The following is a 27,109-nucleotide window of genomic DNA, read 5'->3' as shown; positions in this document are numbered from 1 at the left end:
GTATGGACATGAAATTATTTTAATAATCATTTTCATAATTAAATCAATGACTAATGACTTTTTAAAATTTGCTTAACATATCAGCATTCAATTTGAAATTAACAGTAACCTCTCAGAAAATTGAAGACTGCTCGTCAAAAAAAAAAAATGACATCCTACTTTGGCCCCTTTAGGAAAATGAATTTTTTCCTTAGAGCGCTCACGAATTTACGACATTAGGTGGAAAATATGGCAGCTTCCGCAGGCTTCAATCAACTGAAGAAGCATCAGCCACGAGCAAGCCAGCAGCATGAAAATAAATTGATGGGCTCCAGTAACGCAACCATAAAATCATGAATAATCCATTAAAAGAAATGCTACAAAGAAACTAATTTTACGTAGGTATGTCAGACCGCAAAAAAAATAACGCTAGGTATTACCAGGGAGCTGGTAGATCACGCATAGACTACAAACAATCGTGTTACACACAATAGTGCGAGTCCATTAATACTTTACATTCAAACGAACCAAAGAACCAAGTGCAAACAGGCTACTCTTTCGAAAACTGTTAAATGAATTCAAAATGGTAAATAAATTTGAATAAGTGAAATCAAGACACTCGCAATCACAGCTTAACTCTTCAAGCTAAAATCCGTGAAGGAATCTCCTTTTCATTAAAGAGAAACATAGCCTTAAATTAAGGTAACAGCCAACAACTTTTTATGTCTCCGTTTAAACCGATGGTCACTCTAATGGGTAATTGAAATACCAAGCTAATTTGTGTACGTAATCAGACATCTCAAATGTTTGAAGAAATCAAGAAAAATAGAGTTCACTGGCGCACCAGCAGCAGTCACAGTAAAAGATATTTTCTCAGGGTGCGTCTCAACAATTGTAGAAAGACATCCATCCTATTACATAGAAGGCCTGGTGTGAAGGAATTCAATGCAAACGGGAAAACGAATAGAATTAAATTGAGGAAATCTTCAAAAAAAAAAGCTTAGAGATTTTAACCTCAGCAGAAATATATTGTAATAGTTCTCAATCAGGACCTCTTTGTTCATTACGTTGGAAAAATGTTCAATTTTGTACAGCAAAACAAACCAAACGCCAGATTCCGAGGCGGATTTTGCTCGAAGGGCAGAAAGAAGTAGTAACTTGGGAATACGGCGCTCAGAACATGTGCTTCTTGCTACGAATTTTGTTGATAAGGTTGCAAATCTTGAGGGCGGGACCAAGCTTAAGCCCCATGTACTTCATCATCATGTCGCTGTTGAGAAGAAGCAGCGCCTTCCCATCAATTTCCTGTAAAATACAGCAGCGTTACAAGGAAATCAGTTGAAAGTAACATGTACTTAAATCTCAAAATCAAACAATCTTAATCAATCAATCAAAATTCGTTAGTTAAGCTATCAATAGAAACACTAAGGCTTGCTGGTGAAATGTTTTGCGAATGACTCCTGCCAAGCCTAACACTGAAGCCAATTAAAAGAAAGTCCAGCTCAAATATATACGTGTAACTCAATTCATCTCATAGTTAGACAATAAATGTTGTTCCATTAGAAACTTAGAACATAATACATAACCCAAGTATATCATACATGTTTTCTGAAGAGGTCGGCATGGCAGGCCAGCTGGGGACTGACGGCAGCGATGTAGGAAATGACGTCTTCGACTGTCCACTCGACGGGATCACCACACGGTCGCACGTCGCAGCCCTCACTGTCCGACGTGCTCTCTGGAGAACCAAAACTTCAGTAAATACCAGATTGACACAATGGAATGAATTTAAGCATTATTTAAGAACTCAATCAGTTGGAATGCAATGAATTTAAGCATTATTTAAGAACTCAATCAGTTTGAATGGGATGAATTTAAGCATTATTGAAGAACTCAATCAGTTTGAATGCAATAATACGCAAATAGACAGTTCACTATACAAATTTCAAGTATAGCATTCCCTTTTTGTTATTTATGCTAAAAAAAAAACACAAATAACGTACTGAGAGAGAAAAATAAGTATAGTGAATCAGTTATAAAATTACTATAAAGGTCTAATCATAGCACTTCGAAATGCCGTGAACTAGTTATAATTCACCGATGTGAATGAATTTGTAAATGATTTGGGAGTTACCAGTGCGACTTTTCTTAGCAGTTTGTCTGCCAGGAGACGCGTCAGGCTGGTCGAGTGAGCTCGAGCGCTTGCTGTTGCCTGAGTTAGCAGCTGGCAGCGGCTGAGCGCCTTGGTCTTGTAGCGGGTCTGCTGCTGCTGCTGCTGTTTGTTGCTGCCCGCGACCTTCACACTCTGTAGCAAAAGAGAAAAACTTGCTAGTTATTTTGATCATTTTAATTTTCAACAGTTTTAATTTTAGTGTATTCACATAAAAGTGAGTTCAGTGTAGAGATATTTCGTTGAATCTGGGATTCGGTACGTGCATCAATAATTGAATGTTAGTTCCTTTAAAATAGACGAGGTATGACGATGGAAGGTGGTCAGATTCAGCAATTATGTTGGCACTTGAATGTTTAACATTTTTAAACTTTTACATGTTCAATTAATTTTTGGTTGCAATTACTTTACCCACAATTAAATGAGACTTTACTAATTGTTCCAAAATTGAAACACTTATGCGAATCACAATGCCTCGAAATTTTAATGGATTTGTTGGGCATAAATAAAAATAGGAGTTTCAAGTAAATTATTTGATTTTTTGTGACTTATCTGTTCAGGAAATGAACAATTAATGAAAGTCCAGCTCTTGATAATCAAACTTGACGATCTATATACTGATATAAGTAAATCATGAATCATATATCAACAAATTACTAATACGGATTACTGGACCTATGTCATAAATAAATTTCAGCTGACAGAACTGAGGCCCGAGAATTTTACCCGATATTGGCAGACAGACGGCATATGTAACAGCGAATTGAAACAAGTAACTTGGAAGGCTCGGTAAGACTAACCCTGCGTTAGATGCTGAGGTGGCGACCGAGCGCACTTGGCGCAGTGCTGCTGTGCGCGCTCCTGCTGAGCGAAGAAGCTCTCGCAGCACAGCAGCTCCTCGAACAGAGCCTCCAGCAGCTGCCATAGCGCCACCTCGCTCTCCACCGCCGGCAGCCGCTGGGTTTTGCTGCTGCTTTCACCGCTTTCAGTCACTGTACACACATAAATATATAGGTGTTTCTTTACATACATATTTATATACACATGCATACAAATTTTTAATTTCTTACACTCGCTTACCAAATCATTGGCAGGTGGCCCATTTATGGAGTTTAGCCAATCCAACAATTCAAGGGCCTTCATTTTGAGGTCTGATGGAAAATGTTTTTGAAGAGATTTCGGTTTCCTTGTGAGTTGATAGGCTAAAATTACAGCTGATCATGAGTATTTTTTTAGACAATCTAAAAGTAAACAGAATATTCAACAAAATTTCACACTTGTAATTCCTAAAAAGTAAACGACATTCAATAAGAATTAGCCATAGTATGAAGGGTTAGAGATCAATCATTTCAATAAAAAAGAGATGAGTTATAAATAAATATTGAAAACAACCCATATATCTATGTCTCTCCACCAAAAAAAGTTGCACGCATCAAGACCAGTAACGACCAATGAAATCACAATTACTGACTCACAACACGGAAAAAATAAATACTGTTCAGCCTAATCAATAGCAGAACACTTAAATTCATTTAGAAATAATTTAGTCCAATCTGGTTCATGACGTGATCCTCATTAATGATACGTTACGATTACTAATTCAGAACAATTCGAATTTAAGAAGGCAAAAAAAGAAAATTAAAACTGTTGAAAAAAGAGAATTAAAACTGTTTTTAAAGTTATCATTAATGCTAATCGTAAGATACCGTACTATTGTCCTGACCCTGTATGATGACTTTGCCGCTTCCCTGAGGCAACATGGCTGCCACCACAGCGGGGTTGTAAGCGCAGTCTACGAGCGCCTGCACGGCCTCCCTGAGCACGCGGTTGAGGCTGCCGGGACCGAAGCGCACCGGCATCTCCAGCACCCGCGCCGGTGACAGGTACGGTCCAGGGCTGCACCCGTGGTTCACGTGGACACAAACTGAAACAAGCATTATGATCAGCATTTTTAAGATCAGCATGCTAAGATCAGAATGCCTAGAGGCAATGTGAATACATTCCAACGAATTCTTTGACTCCGATCAACAATGAAAAGGGTGTAATAAATGAGCGAGCTAGAGTATTTTAGAAATTATGTTCATGCAAGAATCTATTAATGGATTTATTTTGATGTGGAATTCAAACGAGTGTATATGTTGTCCGGCTAGTGGCGACCGAAGGGAGTACTGTCAATTCAATGCCAATGTAAAAAAAAATTGTAAAAATTAAAAATTAGATAAAAACATGCTTATCGTGTTTTAAACAAAAATCGGGATTTAGGTAACATTTTTGCTGGAAGTTGGCAACATTAGAGGTATAAGTATGCACTTTTCTCACGTATAAAAACTAACAACAATCATGTTCTTAAATATGTTCATCTAATCATCTATCTAATCATATGTTCATCTAATCATGTTCTTAAATAAAAAGCATGGAAAGTTTTTACACTTACCAGATGCTGAGAGCTTAGCGACGGTGGACGTGTCAGGCTCCGTAACGACGATGTTAGGAGACTTGGGACCAGAGGTAGTGACGGAACTGGCGGACAGTTGAGACCGTTTATTGTGTGGTTCAGTGGGAGACTTGGATGGTTTAGGTGACTGGGCAGGCTGGACAACTTTCTGTTTCTGAGTAGCTTTTATTTCATTAGCTTCTCCGGCTACTAGGTTGTCTTCGTCAGCCGTTTTCTGAGAAGTCTTACTTAGCGTCGACGGTCGTTTCTCAGCGATGCTGTTGTTATTATTAGGCTTGTTTTTATTGTAGATGGGCATTATTGATACAGTATTGCCGCTTCTTGATGGCGATGTTAATGGTGAGGAAGACTGGTTAGAGACACCAGTGCCATTACTGCTTACACTATTAGTATTAATATTACTATTACTGCTAGAACTGGAGTGACTAGAGCTCGTGATCTTCAGAGAGCCTGAAATTTTTGAGGGAGAGGTTTTGGATAGAGTAACTTTACATTTGGTAGTAATATTAGGATTGCTTCTTTGCTTGAGAGGGGAGGGTGCGCCGTCTTCCATATCAGAAGATTCAAACTCATATTGATCTTTAATTGAGATAGAGACATCTTTAGACGAAGACGAGGATAGCTTGGAGATTACTCGAGAAGATGAAGAGCTACTGTTGGTTGTGGTTCTTGTCTCGGCTGATGGTATTTTGTCCGGGTCTTTCTTGAGTGATCCTTCATGTACCGCACTCCTCAGGCTCTTACCACAAGCGTCTGGATTAGGACTTGGGTCAGGTTTTTCAGTGAGAGCACTTGACTTTTTGGAGTTTTTCTCTCCACTGCCTCCTCCTGCAGTGGAATTTCCATTTTCAACAGCTTTGGAAGAAACAGATTCTCCTCGTGTTGTGGTGCTTGACACGGTAGGTGCCGAGCTCAGTTTCCCAATTATGTTGGTAGAAGCAGCGTTGACTTTACCACCAGCACCAGACGAGTTGGCTTCGCGACGTGTGGGCGATGACGTGTTTGATGCTGGAATGTTGAGCACTCGTGCCTTGTATCGGCTGTTGGGAGGACCCCCTGAGAAAAAGAATCATATGATGCTCCTTGTGAACAAAACGCTTTCCCAAATGAAAGTTATTGGTTAACTCTCGTGACCTTCCATGACATGAAATTAAGATAAATTTGATGATTATCTATGTGAAGGTGCTTAACAGGCACTCAAAACATCAACAATGACATCCCAAATTTCAATTCGCATTTACTTGACTGGTATATTTTTACAACTAAATAACACTGGTACTATTTACCAGGTATTTTATTAAAGGTATATACTATTACACATCTCACACTATCAAAATATCAACAACATAGGCTCAAATGAAATAAATATTAATAAATAATAGTTTGCGCGCAGAACAGTGACAATCATAATTGGCAAAAGGCTAAACAAAACTACCTTTGTTTGGAACTGTTTATTCCTCTTTGCCAAACTGATGAATTGCAACAATGACAAATATTAATGGAATGTAAATAAATGCTTGATAATACCGTCAACTCGTATGACTAAAAAACAAACTTGAGCGCCTTATTATAGACACTACCATTAATAATGGTAACTGCAGAGTACACTTACACATCTGGCCTGGGGGCTGGAGAGGATGCCCAGACAGAGCACACCAGCCTGGAGGGAAAATGTCTCGGGAATCAAAGCGACACCAGTAGTCGAAAGCACCTCGCCAGCCGTCAAATGTTACGTGGATCATATCACCATCAACAGCACCTGTTGGTTTTATGAGGACATTTTATTTTGACAAAAATCATAACAATTCATTGAATTAAAAATAATTTCTTGATCACAAAATCGAGGTCTACACTGATTGAAACCCAAAATAAATTTATCCTGCAACAGGAAAATAACTCGGTGAACAAAATGGGGAGCTTAGTAAAAAAATTCTAAGCCCAAGTCTAATAAATCTGCCATAAATAATAGCTACTGGACTCCGGGTATTAATTTTACCTATAAATTTATTTACTTAATCTATTTTTATACATACTCAAATAGTTTTAAAACGGGTGGTCTTAATTTCTAATTTGGAAGCAAAGGTTCCAGTTAAATACTTCGTTGGGCACTGCTTTTAACCCACCAACAGTTGCAGCACAAATGAGCTGTGGGTTTTTCTTGTCAACGGCTTCTAGTTTCATGCCAGGTTCGAAGTGATTGCGGGACGGGGTTGGGGGCTCATCTTTAAAGATATCAGGAGGCGACACCTCGGCGTTGTGGAGCGTCTTCAGCAAGAACATGGGCCAGGATGACGCATTCATACGAAATCCTGTAACATGAAAACTACTTGAAAAATCTTTATATCCAGACAGGAAACACATGAAGTAGTAGAAAACTTTGGATATATAATGTGACATCAGTGCCAAATATAATTTCAGTTTCTAGTTGAAAAATTCTTTATTCACATATACAATGAACGATGGGGCTTTTGAATTCATGTTTTTCAATCACTCTTGCAAACAATTTTATTAGAGTGTATCACTCTTATAAAAAAATTATAACTTCACATGGCATAACTCTATTTTGTAACTGAATGCCGCATATATAAAACGTTTTGTACACTTGAAATCAGCATGTTGGAAATTATTTTCTTTGACCAAAATCATAAAATGCATCATCTAAACATCCCACCTAAAGGTGGCTGTAACATGCCACCATTTTCTTCACAATGCCCTATGGGGTGAATTTCGTTGTTGCAGTCAACCAGCCTCCAGAAGTCATTCTTGTTATCGGAGCCATCAAGACGCAGACGGAGCCGCGGCCCTAGCGTGCCCACCACCGTGGCGATGCATGTCGACGTCACGTTACGAGGGTCCAGCGCCTCGAGCTTCATGTTCACCACGAACTCGTTCTTTGGCGGCGTGCGGTGCTGAGGACCATGCAAATTGTACAGTATGTCATGAACATTATTATAATGGTGTCTAGTGTCTACTATTGCAGACTGACAATAATGTGTCTGAAATACTAGATATACGTAAGTTTATGTATGTCTTAATACTTAAAGAGAAATGTGCAGTGAAATAAGTAAAGATATCCAAAATAGAAGTACTGTACTAGTAATGCTTTGTTTTCCAAGCTGCCCCGTTTATGCTACGAATATGAAGGTAAATTTCTTTGTATCCTAGTGTGGAAAAATGTTAGGAATATCAAGATTTTAACACAAGTGTAATCTAAAGTTTCAACAAGCAAGGGCAGAAAAGCCTGGGGCATAAGTAAAGATAAAAATTTCCTATGTGCACAGAAGTTTGGTACCTGTTTAAAACATTTAGGAGGAGCAGCAACAGCGTTTTCCTCCTGCAGATAATCAGGCCAGTTGAACTCTGCGGCAGCCTCTATCATAGCAAGAGCAGCTGCTGATAGTCCACGTCCTGTCAAAATAAGCTTATTAATAACTAGTATCATATTCACAATACATTCGTGAAGAATAATGTACTAACAAAATAAGTAAAAAATAGAGGCAGTGTGTGCATGTTTTGTATAAATATGTATGCAAGATAACAAACCACAACTCACACATCAACTAAATTCATGAATAATTAACACCAAGTTCAACAATTAATTGCTCTATTTTAAAATTTATTATGAATATGAGAGCACAGCAAAAGTAATTGCAATTGAAAAAACGAAATACATCATACAATTTTTAAGTAATTATTGGGAGTCTAGTTAGGTTACGTTTTAAGCTCGGCCTCCATGTATTTCACTAGCTCTAAACATGATATTACATAATCCCTCATTCCAACTTCAATATTTAATAAACTTCAATATTCTATCCCTCAATTTTCCATTAAGCTTAGTGGTAATAATACAGGTGACAGCCTCGCAGCCTATACTGGGCAGTGGGCATTCAGTTGCACTCAAAGGAGCTCGTGTTCAATTAGGTACAGTAAGTTCAGTTTTGCTGGAAATCACAACAATGTTTGATGATTTAGCTCGTGATTTACATGCCCTGTAAAGAAGTGTATTTTTGACTTATACTTGTAAATGCATTTACTTTCCAATTATTATCTTCAGGTTGTCTATTTACTGAGTGTGATTGTTTGATTGAATAGCAATCCATTTATTTTTTAGTTCACTCTTCCATATGCAATAAGTTTCAACCACTTAACCTCTACTAAATTCCGCTTCATTTTACCATGTTACCTTGAAAATTATGTTTCAATTTGTCTCTTCCCATAGCTCAAATCTATAATTAATTAATCTATCTATCTATAATTAATTAATTAATTAATCAATTAATATAATCTATAAGTAAAGTTCCAGTGTTAGACTACAGTTGCCTGCAGTTTAATGGAACTTGCAGGTCATGAACGTTTAACATCCCATCCTTCCCCATGGATAATTAATGCTTAAAATAATATGAATTTGAATCAATTATTTGACAAATTTGAGCTACACTACTATATTTATACTCTTCACCGTCCATGTAACAAAAAGCCTCCACTAGGTATATTTTCTCTTTAAATTCACAGTTGCATAATTTAAATTATTAGCAACCTTACAACTTCCACTCAAAGGGTTGTTGCTAAACCAAGTTGATATGTAACATTGACTTGGGTAACAAGTTAACCTTGTTTGTGGCATAAAATCCTTGCTCAGCCTCAAAGATATAAACTAAAGGAATATTCACCTCGTTTAGATGTGTGTAGCTCAGCAACACTGAGACCTTGTAAAGTCTGTGCTCCGTTTGTGGGTGAAGTGAGACCAAAACTAGAATCTGAGGCATCACCAGTGCTGTGAGAGCCCGCCTCCTCAAGTAAAACCTTGTCTTTTGATGAACTTCTTGTTGCTGAATCAGCATCTGTGTTGGGAGTTTCCACCTTTTCACCATTTTTCTGTCCATCTTCCCAGGCTTTCTGACACTCTTCACTGCATGCATTCAGCCGTTTGTTTACAGCTGCAATGAGAGATGTGACCCTGGGTGCAGCTGCTGAACCTTCGTCCAGCCCTCCATCAGCTGACCCATCCAACTCAGTTTCCGATACACATTTGAAAACCGTATCACGGATCACATTGTCGCAGTGAACACATAATCCATGCTGTAGAGAAGGGTGACAATAATTGGAATGAAATAGCAAGAGGATTCAAAAGAGAATCATGATCAAAGAACATTATCAACTAATGGTAAATTGATGCTTTATTTTGATGTTGTTTTGTGATCGAGAATAATTGCAAAAAATGCAGTGATTAACACAACAAAATTTAAGAAAATAGGGACACTAAATGGTTCTTGATTAATAGAATAACATGAAAGGTATCACAGTTGCAAGTTGTTTTTGTTTGGCTTAATGCTAGGAACAGCAAGTTATAAGGATATATACACAACAAGTTTTGCTTAATCACCAAATCTTGTTCTTATCAGTACAATTTTCTACTCAAGTCACACATGATAATGAAGAAACTCACTTTCAACAAGGCTTTTCGGAATTCTGATAGGCACATCTCAGAGCAGAACTCCTTCTTAGTGTTAGGTGTGGGGAAAACATATTTGAGCTGAGGCCGGAGTTCAGCACACCAGGTGCAAGCTCGGGGCAACTTAGGCGGGCGACCTGAGGATTAAAATGGACTCATGAGTTAAGAGGTAGTTATTAGAAACACATAGATGCATTGCAACAATTAACCGAGATAACATAGTTGAAATAGTCTAGAAATGTAAAATTTTTCAACCAATGATGGTATGCTTCAGTAGCTAATGAATTTAATAGCTAAGATTCAGAAGCAAATGTGCAAAATTAAGTAAATACTAAATCAGAAACTATTATCTATTAAAATAGTTTCAAAATGTGCAACATTTGTTACATAAAGTACAAAGAAGTGAAGAATAGAGATGTCAGTCATGCTAAGTCTCAAAGTTTAATACATATTTAACTTGTGCTTATTTTTACATGAATATGTTCGTACCTCTCGCATTAGCTGGCATTTTGTGAACAGGACCTTCATAGGAATGATTTGCTACACAGTTCTGCAAAGAAGAATCATTATTTAATCATTATCCACATTGCATGGCTTGAATAAAACTAAAATAACTTGAACTTGAATCTATAATATACATAATTCAAGTTTAGGAATTACTGAAAAAATCTCAGACTGCTCAGTTTACTGATTGACCTCAATGAATAATTCAAATGTCCCTTATACAGGGTGTGTACCAGTCATGGAAAACCTGGAAACAATGTGATGAGTATATGCATCACATTGTTTTGTTGTATACCCATCACATCATTGTTTAGAGATTTTCCATGACCAGTATGCACCCTGCTTATATACAAGTGCTTACATCATTCAGCCTCATGTGGGCCTAATGATAATCTTAATAATAGATTTGGCTCATCACATATAGATAGATCTCTTGCTACTTAGCCTGTAACTAAATGAATCTTCTTTATGCCTCTGCCAATTGCCAAAGATCTGACTATTGTTCCCTACATAGAATCACTTGCTACCATGCCCAAAAATTAAATTAACGCATTTAACTGAAAGTTTAAACATAGACAACAAAAGTAATGCTGTTATCTAATCTTTGAAAATGATAGAAGTAGCAAAACCTAAATTACTACAGTATATAGAAGTTATTCTTTACATTTGTGTGCTTCAATTAGAATTCCATAAAAGAATTTCAGCATAGAAAATGAACAAATTTACACTTTCAAAACTCAAGTAAACATTACTTAACAAGTTTATAATGTTACTCCAGTGTTTTGTGAGACTTAGTTGTGTCCTCTAAGGCTCTATGCATTAAATTGCTCTTTTCCATGTGCATGCTTTGAATATTTTTATGGTTTATATAATTAGATTGAGATGCAAAATAGCAATTTTCAAAATATGTGACTGTGAAGCCATACTTTTTAGGAAGAATATATGCTCAAATTTTAATCTTTGTCTGGTGGAAATCTTGAATCTATAGCAAAATATCTCCTGTTGCAGCTGTAAGTGGAAAATTGGGCAAAAGCTAACTGAGAACTGTAAAATGAGTTAACTTTGACTACTTTTTTTCAAAATGATGCCATTTTTTTCCTAGATAAGTTAAACTTAAATTGAAACATGCAAAATACAGGTCTATACTCTAGCTTTACTCACCATAAATTGCTAGCTCCTGTCTCTCATAGTTTTGATGTAATTTCAAAAAAAGTGATGGTCTTTGTTACCCCAGCTCTTGGGGTTTCTTTGACTGGATGGTAAAATCAATTTCATTTTTTGGTAAAATGACTCCAAATAACTCCAGGTTTTGGTGCATTGTAGTAGAACTCTTCTAGTTACATATGCAAATGAAAAATTTTAGGAAAGTGTCATAGTTTGCAAATTGGGGGCGCCGCCCTCCAATTAGGTATGTGAAATGTGACCACCTAATTGCAGCCGTGATGGGGTAACATTGACCGGTTTGGAAATTAAGTTAAAATTACCATATATAAGACTGTAGAGTCTGAAACGTAAAGAAAAAACATTAATAGGTTCAAACATAAAATATGTTATATAGGTACCGGTACCTATGGTAATTTTAACTTAATTTCCAAGCCAGTCAATGTTACCCCATCATGGCTGCCATTAGGTGGTCAAAGTTCCCCCATTGGGGGGTGGTGCCCCCCCCCCCCCATTTGCAAACTATGACACTTTCCTAAAATTTGTCATTTGCATATGTAACTAGAAGAGTTCTACTACAATGCATCAAAACCCCGAGTTATTTTACCAAAAAATAAAAAAAATTGGAGTGGGTACTTTGGCTTTAAATAATAGCTCTTTTTTGTGGGTCACATTTTTAATTTTTTAACCTATTAGATATGCAAACTTTTTAAATCTTTCTATAGTGTTACATAGCCTAAGTATTAGGCCTTTAATGGCCATTGACAAAATTTGTCTACGTCAAATAGTTTTTGAGTTTTGAGGGTTTTTGTCAAAAAAAAACGAAAAGTGGTCAAAGTTTCCTTGGGAGTCAGAGTAACCCCATTTTACGGAATATGATAAAAACGCTTCTGAATCTGGCCAATTTTATCCATTCCATGGCCTTTTTTCAATTAAGGGGACCGGCTACCCTCCGGAAAAACTTCTACAGTTATTATCCGATCATCATGAAACTTCACATACATACCGTACGTAAAATGTAAAAAAATAACATTCTGCTCCTATAAATTTCTTGAAAAAATTGATAGAAAATGTGAAATTCATAGAAAACGGCTAAAAAGGGGTACTTTAGAAAATCTATCTCCTCCTACAAATATCATCCTACAACATTCCATATAAAAAACAAACCAGACAGAAATTCAAAAAAGTGATGTTCAAATCGATAGGTATGGTCTTTGCGAGTCGAATGGTATGTGTCTCATTGCTGTAGCTTGAAAACTGTAGGAGGAGATAGGTTTGCCGTGAGACTAATCGGAGGTTTTCACCACGCCTGAAAAACATAAAATGACGCAAAAGAGTCGTAACGTAGCCAACATACCGAAACTAAGCCTTAAAACTAAGTGAGGAAGGCATAGAGCGAGTGGCTGCACACCTTTCACCTCGCTGTCATGATGGGCACTGAAAGATCTGGCTGCATCTGGCAGTATATCAAGTCACGCCCTGTAATTAATGCCTTAGGAATTTGTTAAGGCCGCCCCCCACTGCCCCCCGTTCCATGGGGCGTGGTGAACGTAAAAATGGAGGTAGAAAAATGATTCTGCTACCAATGGAATCATCAGAAAGTAAGCTTTAAGATGAGTATGAGCAACGGATAATGCCATGATTGGCCGCTTTACGTCAGACGTTCCTTTTTAGTGTGTCCACCCTTCTCATTAATCCCATAGGTTTTACTGAAGGGCTCTAAAAACTCCCTCCCTTCGGGGGGCTGTTACGAAATTTTTCGACGTAGAGGGATGATTCTGGTACCGTTGGATGCGTCAAAAAGTAAGCTTTAAGATGAGCACAAAAACCGGAAAACGCCAAAATTTAAAATTTTAGGGTAGCCGATCCCCTTAATTCAGTGAAAAAAAAGAAGGGCTATTTCCACCCACAATTTTCTGAAAATCACCCATTAAACAAAAAATTTAGACCACAATTTTAGAAAACTTCTGCCTATATTTCATGTCTTGTTAGGAAAATTCTTACTTTTTTCATAAATATTACAGCTCTAATGAAATGTATTTTAATTTGATTAAAAAAATCAAGGTACACAGATGTATCATTTCATAAAATTTTCAAATTTTGCAGTTCAGTACCATGCTACCACCAAAATATCCTGCATAATTAGTAAACCCAACATGTCTCGTTGGCATCGCATAGTTGCGGTCACATCTGACAGCATTATAATTTAATCATTTCTTAAATGACAATATAAATAATACATTATCATGTGTTCAATTGCCTCTAAAGTGAAGATAAATGTTTTTGTTGCTGTTTCTATGATTAATTTACAGATTTGGAATAACATGTCCATGGGACTTTGCAAACAAGCTTATGGCTCATAAATGGCTTTTTATGACCTGAATATGGTATTTACAGCTCAAAAAAATTCAATCACCCTTGCAAATCAATGAAATTAAAGCTAAAAAACCCAGTAGCCATCCAAGGGGTAGATCATTGGGCATGGGTCACATTGATCGTAAAATGCATGCATCCGTGTCAAATGACAATCATGCCACATCATTTGCAAACCATGAGATTAGAATTGATCATTGGGCATCGGCCACATTGATCATAAAATACGTGCATCCATGTCATTCATGCCACATCATTTGCAAATCATGAGTGTCAGAATCGATCATTAGGCATCGGCCACATCAATCATAAATTGTGTGCATCCCTGTCAATCATGCTGTATCGTTTGCAAAGCGAGGGCCTCAGGCAAATTGATTGTAAAATGCATGCATCCATGTCAATCATGATGCATCATTTGTGAAGTGTGAGCATCAGAATTGATCATTGGCCATCGGTTACATTGATCGTAAATGCGTGCATCCGTGTCAATCATGCCGCATCATTTGCAAATCGTGAGCATCGGAATCAATCATTAGGCATCTGCCACTTGATTGTAAAATGCATGCATCCCTGTCAATCCTCATGAATCATGCTGCATTGTTCACAAAGCAAGAGCGTCGGCCACATCGATTGTAAAATGCATGCATCCATGTTGATCAAGCCGCATCGTTTGCAAAGCGTGAGCATCAGAATTCATCATTGGGCATCAGCATAGTGGCAAAGCAGAGAGTCTTTAGACTCTACCTCAAGTTCATTTTTGAGCCTTATAAGTAGACTGTCAAACCAGAGCTTCTTTAGAATCAGTTCATTTTTAATTTCCTCAATTACTCAAGATTTAAACCAATTTCTTAAGCATGATAATGCTGGTACCGCCCGTACCGGTATCCATGATACTTAACTGGTCTACTTAAAGGACTCAAAAATTAACTTGAGGAGAGTCTAAAAAACTCTCTGCTTTGACACTATTAGTAGACAAGTAAAGTATCTTGGATTCCAGCATTATCATACATAAGAAATTGGTTTAAATCTTAGGTAAATGAGGAAATTAAAAATGAACTGGTCCTAAAAAATCTCTGGTTTGTCACTATGGGCATCAGCCACATCAATCATAAAATGCATGCATCTATGTCAATCAATAGACAATCATGCTGCATTGTTCACAAATCGTGATTCGTGAGTATTGGAATCAATCATTGGGCATCGGCCACATTGATTGTTAAATGCGTATATCCATGTCAATATCGCAGCATTGTTTGCAAAGTGTGAGCGTCGGCCATGTCAATAGTAAAATTCATGCATCCATGTCAAATTGTCAATCATTGATCGTAAAGCACAGGCGATCATGTCAATCATTGAGCATTCATGTCAATCGTTTGCGGTTCGTGCAAGTGCACATCATTGTTAGTCATTAGGCTTTGACCAAATTGATCGTAGAGCGCGCGTTTCAGTATGACAGTCATAGTGACAAACCACAGATTTTTTAGAATCAGTTCATTTATAATTTCCTCATTTACTCACGATTTACACCAATTTCTTATGTATGATAATGCGAAATCCAGGATACTTTACTGGTCTACATATAGGACTCAAAAATGAACTTGAGGGAGAGTCTAAAAAACTCTCTGCTTTGCCACTATGCTTTACTTGTCTACTTATAGGACTCAAAAATGAACTTGAGGGAGAGTCTAAAAAACTCTCTGCTTTGCCACTATGATGACAGTATCGATCCTCAGGCATCAGACTGCCATCAGTCAGAGATGCGCTTTATTTTTTCTAGCAAACATACTGACAAATTTCTTCCCAGTGTACAATAACTGTACATCCCAAAATAAACTTCCGGCACCCACGCTGCACTTTCCAGACCATGAGCAATCAATTTTGGCATACTTGCTATCCGTTTGCTGCAAAAATTGGCATCCACCATCCATTTGATGGTGCCTTACTAAGTTACTCTACAGACCTACAGTCTACAGACTGGCTGGGAAGCCTGGGATGCGTTATAAATAATAATATATTGTAAAAGTCCTAACTCTTAACAGTAATTTATTTCTACAGAAACTACAAATCTACAATAATGTTAGAAATCAGTACTTTCAGGAGTTGAGATCTTGATTAAATAATTAAGATCCATAATTTCCTAAATAATGATTCAAATTTCAAAAATTCAAACACTCTCAATTTTTCTATTTAAGCCCATTGCAAAATTAGAAGTTAGGCTAGGCCAAGCACAAGAATTTGATGTAAAGGCATAAAAATATTGTGCAGTCTAAATGCGTGGAAATAACATCGAAATAAACAAAACTTGAAAGCTCTTCACTTCAGTCCCAAACGACGAGTACCTATTACCGTTACGGTACGCGGGTACGGTGTCTTGGACAATTATGTATTTTTCAACACTTGACACAGCATTGAGCATGATTACATAATTTTTCAAGATCGTAAAAACACACATGTAAATAAAACTGTACTTTATTAGTTTAATACGATGAATTTAAAAACAGCTACGTATCAATGAGAAAAAATTGCGTTGTTTTCCTTTCATCGATGTCGCAATGCCAGTTCACTAATGTAAACAAACATCAGTTACCGCCATATTGTCTGTTTTGCACAAGCGGCAAGTGAAGAAAACGTGAAGCTATTCTTTCAACTACAAGTAATACAAAAAATAATTGCCACTTCTCAATTATGAATAGACTTTTTTCGTAATTTAATTTCACATGCTACTATCTATGAAATACTGAGTATCTTCCATACCATCATGAAGTGATTTTTACCGTAGCTATACAACTAAACTTCGATTTATATAATATAAATAGCAACGGCGCTCGATGCAGGATTAGATTTGAATTTATGCAGTGTAAAATTGATGGGCCCCAAGTGAAATTTGAATTCCATTTGAAGCATATTTTGATGTATTAGGTCATCAGACAACATCAAATACCATTAGACAATTATTCATTATCAGACATTATTTTTTATTCGCTCCATTAAAGAAATGACGGATTTCTCTCACCACGATGAATTAGGGATAGAGGATTAAAAATTTTTGACGATGCTCATTCGTTCGTAATTGGCACAAGAAATTCAGTTTCATAAAATACTAGTTATATGATTATAAAAGCTACGGTTGTGTCATTCACAGAATTTTTTGTATATAGTACAAATGTTATAAAATATGGGCAAAAAGGTCTCGCACTGTTCGTTTTTAAAGACTTGGAAGCATATAGACTACTCGTATGTCTTCAATTACAAATCTGTGACAAAAATTACAAACGTAGTACCTGGGTCACTTGAAAATTGGAAAATATATTAATCAGATGGTTTAATTATCACCAGAGTATTTTTTGCTTACCTTAACTTTGAGAAAACATGGCTAATTATATTATAGAATAGAATAAAAGTGTCGGTGTTGAAGAAATAGGCCCATGGCCTGTTGCCGATTCTTGAACTTTTCGTGACTTGATTATATCAGTGAAAAAGTCATACAACTTGGAGGACCACAGCACAGGAAAATTTGTAGCCTAAAGTCTGTTCTTCATTGTGAAGTTGGTAGGAATGAATTGCTTTCAATTGTTTGGCATTGTGAAATTCGTTGGGCCACACTGCCTGGTGGGCCAATGTGCTCGTTGGCCCAGATGCTCGATGGGTTACATTGCTTGGTGGGCCACAGTGTTTGGTGGTCACAGTGCTTGGTGGGTCATGGTGCTTGATGGGCCACAGTTCTTGGTGGGATACAGTTCTTGGTGGGCCACAGTTCTTGGTGGACTGTACTGCTCGGTGGGCCAGTGTGCTCTGTGGGTTGCTGTGCACGGTAGGCCACTGTGCACGGTGGGCCAATGTGTACGGTGGCAATTTGAACGGTGGGCCACAGTGCTCGGTGGGCCACAGCGCTCGGTAGGCCAATGCGCTCGGTGAGTGTCACAGTTCTCGGTGGGCTACAGTGCGTGATAGGCGAATGTGGCCAAGTCGTTGGACGCTGCACGCCTGCTGAGCACACAGTTTTATTAAGTGCACGATTTCACATGTGTGATGGTGCTCAGGTGCCCCGCTGCATGCCTGCCGTAGTGCATGGTTGCTTAAATCACTTGGCTTACGACGATACACTATTTCTCGTAAGGAATGATTGCTCAAAACTCGTAGCTGTTAATAGGATTCTACCAAACTCTATCTATAACACCTGGATAACCCGAGGGGACATGGTTGTACCAAGTTGAATGGAGGTTCTGGTCATATAACTTGTAATTAGACATGAAGTACGTAATGACGTGGAAGTCAGTGGTTGGGCACCTCATTGCCTATTATTTTATAGCAGCAAGTCCCTGGAGGAACCAAAGGAATATATAACCACAGGGTGGCCCAGTGGTTAAAGTACAGCTCTGTGTGCCAGTTTCTGGTCAGAATCAGCGAGGAGGCCGGGCGGTTAAGCACAGCAGAATTGCAGCAGTGAGTTACGAGTTCGAGACCGCAAAATGCTGTGAATGTTCTGCGATGTTAAGAATCGGCGACAGGCCTACGGCCTAATAAACGCTGAAACCGCTATTATTATTTTATTAGAATGCCGTGATCGTTTGCTTAGTGCCGCGATCTTGTATGTTCAAAGAATTTCGGTCTAATTCGCGTGGTGATTCTTGTGGCACATCATGCGATCCAACAAACCTTACGTTTCAATTCATTATGAACATGACACTTCTCATTTGTAAGCAAATCAGAATTTACGGAAGTTTGTCATTTCAAGCTTTATCAATCGAGTAAATTACGTAGATTGAGAAAACGAGGTTTCTACCAGCAGCTATTTTTAATTTAAAAGTTAATCTATCATAAGTTGCAGAATCTATATTTCTTTGATGTGTACACTATATACGGATTTTTGAACTCTATCATAATCACACGAATTCCGCACGTCGCTAAAATCTTCACGATACGATGTGTGAATTGGGGACCAGCCAGCTGAACATATGAATAGATATCATCGAAGAATTACCATTGAAATTCATATACGCTCCGATCTTACAACTTACCTTTATGCTACTTTTAACAACGTTCAATCCTGAAATTTTACGAAATTAATGAATTAAAGCAAAGCGTTACACATTTTCAATAAATGTTTGAATGAAGGAAAAATCCATAGACATGTACGATAACCAAATTGAAAATCAACATATGAAGATCGATCACTTGGTTTTTTAAACGGCTCGATCGCACATAGCCAAGGCGAATCAACCTGAAAGATGCTAAATGCATTTAGCTTTGACGTTGGGGACTACTGAAAACACCATCTAATCCATGTCAGTTCACTTATAAATGTGGGAGAAGTGTGAAGGATCTACTTCATTTATCGTGAAAATTTGTGTTATTATCTGCGTAAATGACAATTGAAAACTCAAATATGGGGTAAGTAGATAATCTTACATAGGTTAGATTATGAACGTTTGTCCGAAACGACATGTTCTCCGAAATTATTGTTAAATAGAGTTAAGTTCGAAACTGTCGGAACTACCGGGTTAATACGAAGAAAAAAATGAGCCTATTGAGCTGTTACCTGTTGAAAGTAAAAGTGAATTGTTTACATTAGTCATTGGCATGGTTATACAAGTGGACTACCTATATAGCTGATAATGTTGGACCAAGTTTTTATTATAGTCTAGCAACATTTACCTACCATGTAGGTACAGGAAATGAATAAAGTTTTTTTTTTTCAACTACCTAGCTAGCCTACAAGTACAATAATGGTTTATCTTGAAGATTGATAAATTATAAAGCAAGTGTATAGGAAATTTCATTGCTTAAAGTATTAATTAATAAAATTGACAAAAAACATAGTTGTAGTGCAAAATTATTCAGTTCTTAAATTAAATTCAAAGAACAATGTTACCTATTTGCTTACTCTTATTCAAGCAATGAGAAAAACTTTAGGGCCTGCTGAAAGTAGTACAGCTACCTAAAGTGAATAAAATTGTTGAGCAGTAGTCATAATAAATGAGCAAGTTTAAACTTTTACAAACATAAAATAAAATTAATTTGAACAGACCTCACACTGGAGTCTGGAGCTTAGTTTATTAACAGAAATTTTTTGGATTTAGCTAAGCATTTCAGCAGAATTATTTTTGATCTTTATTATTGTGATTTGTGAACCATCATCTTTATAATTCTATTAGGTATTCAGAGCCTCAGAGGTGTAAAGTTAACAATGTTGTGTTACTTGTGTTAGTTAAGAGTGACTTAAGAGTTAAGACAATGAGTGAATGACAATGTTGTGAGCCCGCATTTTTTCCCCCGTGTAAAACTTCTGTTTTTCTAAAACCCATAGACTTAAAACTATGAAATTATAGGTTCTGAGTCTACTAAAAGAAAATATGGACAATTCCAAAATATATCTAGGACTCATAATCATTTCCAAATTTCATAAAGAAAATTGCAGCTCATGAATGTATCTGATTATGCTTAAAATTCTTTTTCAAGTTTTGTCACTACACTCCAGAAATTTCAATTAGTAATACTATAATAGATAAATAGGTAATAAATCTGAAAATGCAGGTACAAAAAAAAATTTCTCACTTCAACATGATTGAATGCATTATTTATAACATTTAGGCTATTTTTTTGGTAAATGAAATAGCATCAAATACAAACTGCACAACTGTGGGGTGAACCGTGAAAGGGACACTGTTGAGCAGAGCATTTAAAGTATCTCAAAAGATTGAATATAATAACAATTTACTATGACAATGAAATATTTTATAGTCCTGGAAAAGCATTTGTAATCCAATTTGCAGCATCTCAAATACGGTAAACCATTGTTTCAGGAGTTCATTAAAAATTGAGGATGAAATTGTACTATTTTTCTACTTGAAGAACCCATTTATTTTACTTCACTTTCCCATTATACCCTAGTTTTTTCAATTTCCTACAAAAATTTATTCATTTGAAGTGAAATTTCTTAGCTCCTCAGGAAATTTAAGATAACAATGAAATTTGAAACCTTGATGGCAAGAAAATAATTTCAATTTATTTAAAATCTTTTGTCACTCATGAGGTGGTATAATACTGGTTAGTCTTCTTAGAGCCACAAAAAATATCCCACATCCAGCATTGTCATTGATGACAGTCAAGATCATGTACACATTAAGGCATTAAACAAACTATGAAGTAACTTGTGTAACACAAAACAATTAAACAATATATACCATATACATATCATCATCTATTGAATGCATCAATTACTACCGAATTAAACCACACAAATGAAGCTAGTTAGCATATCTAACAATGTTCTTTTATCGATTTTCTGAGTAACACTAAAAACAGGAATTAATTGCTTGACAAATTTGTTGGCAACTGGGAAAAATTTTCCACTGCTTGAAAAATGAGCTCAGGGCCCAACAATTTTTCTATAAGCTGCAAAATTAATGAATTAATGGCAAAAATGATGATTGCTGTCAATATATATGTTTTTGTTTCATTTATATAATTCATAATTGAGATACTCATTCTTATGTGCAATGTTTGACATGCAAGATATGCATGTTTTTAATTTTCATTTAAGAAAGAAAATCATTATCAATATTTGACGAGTCACTTTTTGAGGTGAATCAATTTATATAAATGAAAGGAACAAATGTTTCACACTTATGAACTCAGTTTCATTGGTCAAAAAATTATTGTGTAAAATATAATTTTAACAATAAATGGAATACCTGGAACACAAGTTTGAAGTCAGTTGCTATATGAATGTGAAGGATGGATTCTGGTCTCATGAGTTCTTTGAATGCTTTCTGAAGAGTGCCAGCTGTTGATGCTTGATGTGCCATCTGACGTCTATGAAGTGCAAGTCTGCCTTGATCCTCTTGCTATCTGAAAGCAACATTACACTCAATATAATTATAAGAGAATACTTATACATTTTTCTACAAAATAACCTACCTGTCACTACCACATATTCAAGCCACTGCAGGATATGTGCTGCATTGAACTTATGAAGCTAATTTAATGCTGCAAGTCTTGCTACCTGAAAATTCAAATCTGATCTTTAACAATTTCTCAACATCCACCCTTTGTATCAAGAGTATCAAGTATATTTTTTACTCACTGTGACAGAAAAAAAATGGGATAAAATTGATGTTGACAAGGAACACAAAAAAAAGAGTAATAAATGACTAGGTACACAATAATTATCAATAAAATGTTAAATTTTAACAATTGTTGCTAATGATTGTTATTCTAATGTTGCTAATGATTGTTAGCAACACAATTAGTGTTGCTAATGATTGTTATTTTGCATTCAAAGCTCATTTCAAGGCTGCAGAAAAGTGATTATTTTAGTGTTATGGCCCCTTGCTGCACTGAGCTCAATCCTCAATTGAACATGTTTAAAACATGATAAATTACTTACAAGGCACAGAAGGACTGGAAATATATACACAATAATATCCAATGCATTGTTGAGGACGAATGTGGATGACTGCCGTGCAATATGAAGGTAAATGGGAAAATACGGTATGTTAAGTTAAATTAAGGAATGAATTACACAAGGCAATATCAAAGAGTGCAAGAAAAAATGTTCATAAATGTTGATGTAATGTACCAGAGTGTTGAAAAACATGCCAATGCTTTATATTCCCCAAACTGAGCTCTTTAATTCATCAGCATGGGGAAGCTTTATTGATGGATGTGCCATGACTTCACTGATGATCGTAGAGGATTTCAGTAATTATTTATTATAATTTGTATGTGCGACCTCACCTACCTGTGGTTTGTGTTCTATGCTGCACCAGAGTCTTGTCATTCGTTATTGGCGCTGAAGTGATATGAATAATTTGGGGGGCAATAATCAGTAAAATATCATAAGCTGCAGTTATGATGGATTTAGGATATGCATTGTTTAGCACAGAGTTACCAGCAAATTATGTGTGAATTCATGCAAAACGATCGTGTCCCATCTAAATTTTTTCTGACTGGTTACAAGACGAACGTTGAAGAACGTTTCTATGAATGGTGACGAGACGACCGTCTTCCAGCAACGTTTCTATGAATGGTGACGAGACGACCATCTTCCAGCAACGTTTCTATGAATGGTGACAAGACGACCGTCTTCCAGCAACGTTTCTATGGATGGTGACGAGACGACCGTCTTCCAGCAACGTTTCTATGAATGGTGACTTTCCAGCAACGTTTCTATGACTGGTGACAAGGCGACCGTCTTCCAGCAACGTTTCTATGACTGGTGACAAGGCGACCGTCTTCCAGCAACGTTTCACGCAGTTGTGACAGCCCAATATGAGCTCCCACTCCGTCCAGAAGTAATATGAGGATGTCGTATGATGTATTAATCAGACTATGTAGCGGAAACTCTTGTCAGAAGAGCCAAGTCTTTTCAAGATCGCCCATATTAATTCATAACGTCGTCATAAGCTTCTCAGTAAGTGAAAGCGTTTTTCCGCCAAAAATTGTCACAAGATGCCATCCAAGTTATACAGAGAACCAAAGGATCTTAATTATGTAGATGTTACCTTATGATTAAGGTAAGGTAATTTTTTGTCCATTACCTTTTATTGAGGTGGTGATTTGACAAATATCGTAGGAAATACAAAGTTTCTATTACAAATAATCGTATTAGCTTGATTTAAGATCTGATCGCGGACTAAACATTATGAAATTTATTTAGAATGTTAAATTTCTTGACTCGACTTCTCATCGTGTAGTTTCGAGCAACATTCTTGCTTTTTCTTGATATTCAGGCTTCGCACGTTGTACTCGCCACATAATGTGCCGAGCACAGCCTTTGTGGATACGCCAGCCCAGAAACGGACACATTCAATGAAACTTTCATTCAGCGAGAGCGGTTACTGGCACCGGCTAAGCCTGTAAAAAGGTCACGATTCGCTCGAGTTTATGAATTCTCGTAATATGTACAGGAAATAAATAATTTTCCATGTGCAAGGAATTGGATTAGATGTTTTTAGTTGAAATTCTGTTTCGCAGGGAAGGAAAAAAAGATTATTGTGTACGAAGAAGACGGTTTGCGATGACATGCGAGGCGGCTAAAGAAGGTCGGAGGCTCTGTGGCCGAGGGTCGAGTTAGCCTGGAGTCGCCAGTGGCATTTTGTCTGCTGTGAGGAGAGGTGTTGATGGTCGATGACTTCGAATTGCATTCGTCTGGCCAAGCATCCCTCTTATAAGGTTTACCAGGAACAAGTGAAGATTCGAGTCCACTTTACGGTTGCACAAAAAAACAGCTGGATAACAGTTCTAATTGTCTCGGACTATCGGTGCGCATTTGTTCGTGGATTTGGTGCCCGTGATAAAGCGAATTTATCACATATTGTCTCGAAATCGTAACAATCACAGATGTCGTGGTGTTGCCTATTCTATGAACTTGAACTGCGGACTTGTCGTCCATCATGTTTTATAGGAGTTCTGTTCAAAGTTTTAATAATTAACGTAATTACACATTCCTGGATAAACGAAACATTTCTTCTCAAACCAGTAGAAAACGGTGCTTGTTCTGCTGTTCATTCAGAATAAGAAAAGGGACAATATAGTGATGCTTAACTTCTTCACCGATCAAGTCGACCGAATGGAAGATTTGTTCTGTGAGATGAGTAACGTAATTATTTTATAAGAGTTGAAGGACAGCCAAACAAATTAAAATAACATCATGTAGATTCAACAAGATAGACCAAGTTGCGCTTATTCGCGGTTATCTCTGCTTGGAAAGCTAGTGTTTAGAACAATTCAACTAAATATAAGGCAATTTTTCTTGCTCAGATCTACAAGTCCCGGTCGTTTAGAAAATTAGGTTTTTCTCCATCAAAATTCATTTGTTTTTGTCGATCACGACCCCTCGTAGTGGGAACATAGCTGCTCGCCGTCATGCATTGGGAAATATTAAACCCAATATTTTTTTCGATAAAACTTTAGTCATGATTTAGTCCACGCTACTCAAACTCACAAGGCATGGCTTGAAGGTAGCGCTAATTAGGTTCAATACAAGAGACGAGCTATGATGATGTAGTCGACATGTTCCAGTCAGCGGAAGTCAAGTACGCATTGCAGTGCACCAACTTTGTACAGCGGGACAGCACCTCTTGTAGGCATAGTTATTTGACTGTTGTTTTAATCGTTATATTCAGTGTCAGCTACGCCCCTCGTTATGCGAAGGCGTCACTACGCACGCGAAGCGTAATTCGTTCGTCAGCACACGTCATTGCCAAGCAATATATTTTATCATTCGAATCAGGAAATTGTTTATCAATAGTTAAAGGGAGCTAAAATTAGAGATGATCCATTGGTGAAAGTTTAGCAGTGTGTCCATGGTTCCTTTTTCTATCTACGGCTAATTTTATCGCAAGCATTGCGTGGCTAGTATAGGTACATGGCGAATTAGTAAAAAACAGAGAACAGAGTCTTATATTGCCTGAATTTGATCAAGTTCCCTTACAGAGGTTGGGATTTGCCGATACAGAATGAGCTGCGGTAAATCCTATCAATTAGCTTACTCCATATTAATTTAAAACTGGTAAACATGAACGGTTTGTAAGCGTTACATGCCTAATTGTAGACAAAATATTGTAGCTTTAAGTAGCTCCTAAACATCTGGGCGTGATTAATGGAGACCATGTGGGGATCATCACCAACAATAATCGAACAATAACACGCCTAGCCTAGCCCAGTTATCCATTACAATAGAAAATACATTGGGGTCTCTAATGTTAAAAACTGCGTTTCCATACTCCACTATTACATTATATCCGTTACACGCAGCGACCACGAATGGGCTTGAAATGACTAGCATGAAATAATACGTGTATAACTGACCTTGAAGCGTCCAATGTTTGCCGTCAGATTAGCCGTGTCTGCTGTTGCCCGACCATGTCAGTATCTTGCCAACCGATGCATTTCACGCGCCAGCTCCTAACAAGTTATTCTCGTAAATTTATCACAACACCATCCGTAAATTGATCACACCATACTTAGTTATCTTCTTTGTCCCGGTTAAAAACAAGCACGGCATTAAAATTTAGTCAGGCTGTTCACGAACATGCTTAGTTGATACAACGCGCGCGCATTCTCAGACTGACCCAAAGGATACGGACTGAAATCTGAAAGTCAACTGGAAGAAATTCGGATGAAAATACGAGTGTTGTTGATGCAAGAATTTACAGTCGAAGAATCTGTTGGTAAAATTATGGTTTCTTTCGAAGGTCTTGATATGAACGTCTTGGTTACATCTGAAACTTGCATTGAAAGTAGATTCGTGCTACTAATGAAGAACAAATAATCGTATAAAGCTTAACGATTCCCGACACATTGTCTCCAACAATGTTCTGATTTTTTTTTCGTGCTGCTAATGAAGAACAAATAATCGTAAAGCTTAACGATGCCCGACACATAGTCTCAAACAATGTTCTGATTTTTTTTTTTAGTTTTGTGGCGCGATGCTCCATGGAAGTACTTGGTGCTGCATGCGTGGCACGGAAAACAAATTCGTCGACCATTTTCTGCCGCTAGCAAACACGCAATAATTTTGGCCTGTTTTCTGCCGGACGGATATTTGTTATGGTGCTCATGAGGAGCGTTCAGATAACTACTGTTATCTGAACGCTCAGATAACAAGAAAATCAGTTCAGATAACAAGAAAATTATCGTTGTAATCAATGCCAGATAATACCGATAATTTTCTTGTGAGGATTACACGTAGTACTTCGAATTTTCTATTAACACCTTAATCTTAAATTTACTTTTATAAAGTTGGCATAAAGAAGAATAAAGGTCATGGTATTCAAGCTGAACGAGTCATTTGCGCCAAGGCGCGTCGAAGCGACCTCAGTGTCGGCGACTTCGGTTTTTTATTCTATAGTGCTGCCCGGGAAAAATATCGGAGTGTTACCTGATAAAGTTACGATACGATGTGAGAAATACGACATAATTTCGATCATACAATGTATGATGCGAGTGGTTGGTATATAATGGGATGAAATTTGAAATTAAATGAATAAATGCACGTCATGGCCATATT

At 37.1% G+C, this 27,109-nt stretch overlaps 1 protein-coding gene across 1 annotated transcript; it reads right to left on the bottom strand.

Annotated features, from left to right (window-relative positions):
• Window positions 1-136: 136 nt before the first annotated feature.
• On the bottom strand, window positions 137-26,066 carry LOC108664761 (polycomb protein SCMH1). The gene is made up of 15 exons (XM_018151435.2): window positions 25,909-26,066; window positions 21,789-21,945; window positions 10,546-10,606; window positions 10,051-10,193; window positions 9,275-9,683; window positions 7,897-8,012; window positions 7,276-7,513; window positions 6,728-6,913; window positions 6,217-6,363; window positions 4,584-5,660; window positions 3,873-4,073; window positions 2,950-3,141; window positions 2,114-2,284; window positions 1,581-1,717; window positions 137-1,284 (listed from the first exon to the last, which is right to left on the bottom strand). Exons 2-15 carry the CDS (start codon window positions 21,900-21,902, stop codon window positions 1,153-1,155), a joined length of 3,324 nt encoding a protein of 1,107 aa, XP_018006924.2. The 5' UTR covers window positions 21,903-21,945; window positions 25,909-26,066; the 3' UTR covers window positions 137-1,152.
• Between the last annotated feature and the right edge of the window lie 1,043 nt (window positions 26,067-27,109).

This window comes from Hyalella azteca, unplaced genomic scaffold (genome assembly GCF_000764305.2).
Source record: "Hyalella azteca isolate HAZT.00-mixed unplaced genomic scaffold, Hazt_2.0.2 contig14296, whole genome shotgun sequence".
NCBI lineage: Eukaryota > Metazoa > Arthropoda > Malacostraca > Amphipoda > Hyalellidae > Hyalella > Hyalella azteca.
This window is presented reverse-complemented; position numbering and strand designations above follow the sequence as displayed.

What these genes read in the sequence shown, in the direction of transcription:
- LOC108664761 (XM_018151435.2), bottom strand. Translation starts at nt 21,902, where the DNA reads ATGGCACATCAAGCATCAACAGCTGGCACTCTTCAGAAAGCATTCAAA. An exon ending in GCTACACACATCTAAACGAG is followed by an intron (nt 8,013 to 9,274) that starts GTGAATATTCCT and finishes TTATTTTGACAG; the next exon opens with GACGTGGACTATCAGCAGCT. An exon ending in CATGTTACAGCCACCTTTAG is followed by an intron (nt 6,914 to 7,275) that starts GTGGGATGTTTA and finishes TTCATGTTACAG; the next exon opens with GATTTCGTATGAATGCGTCA.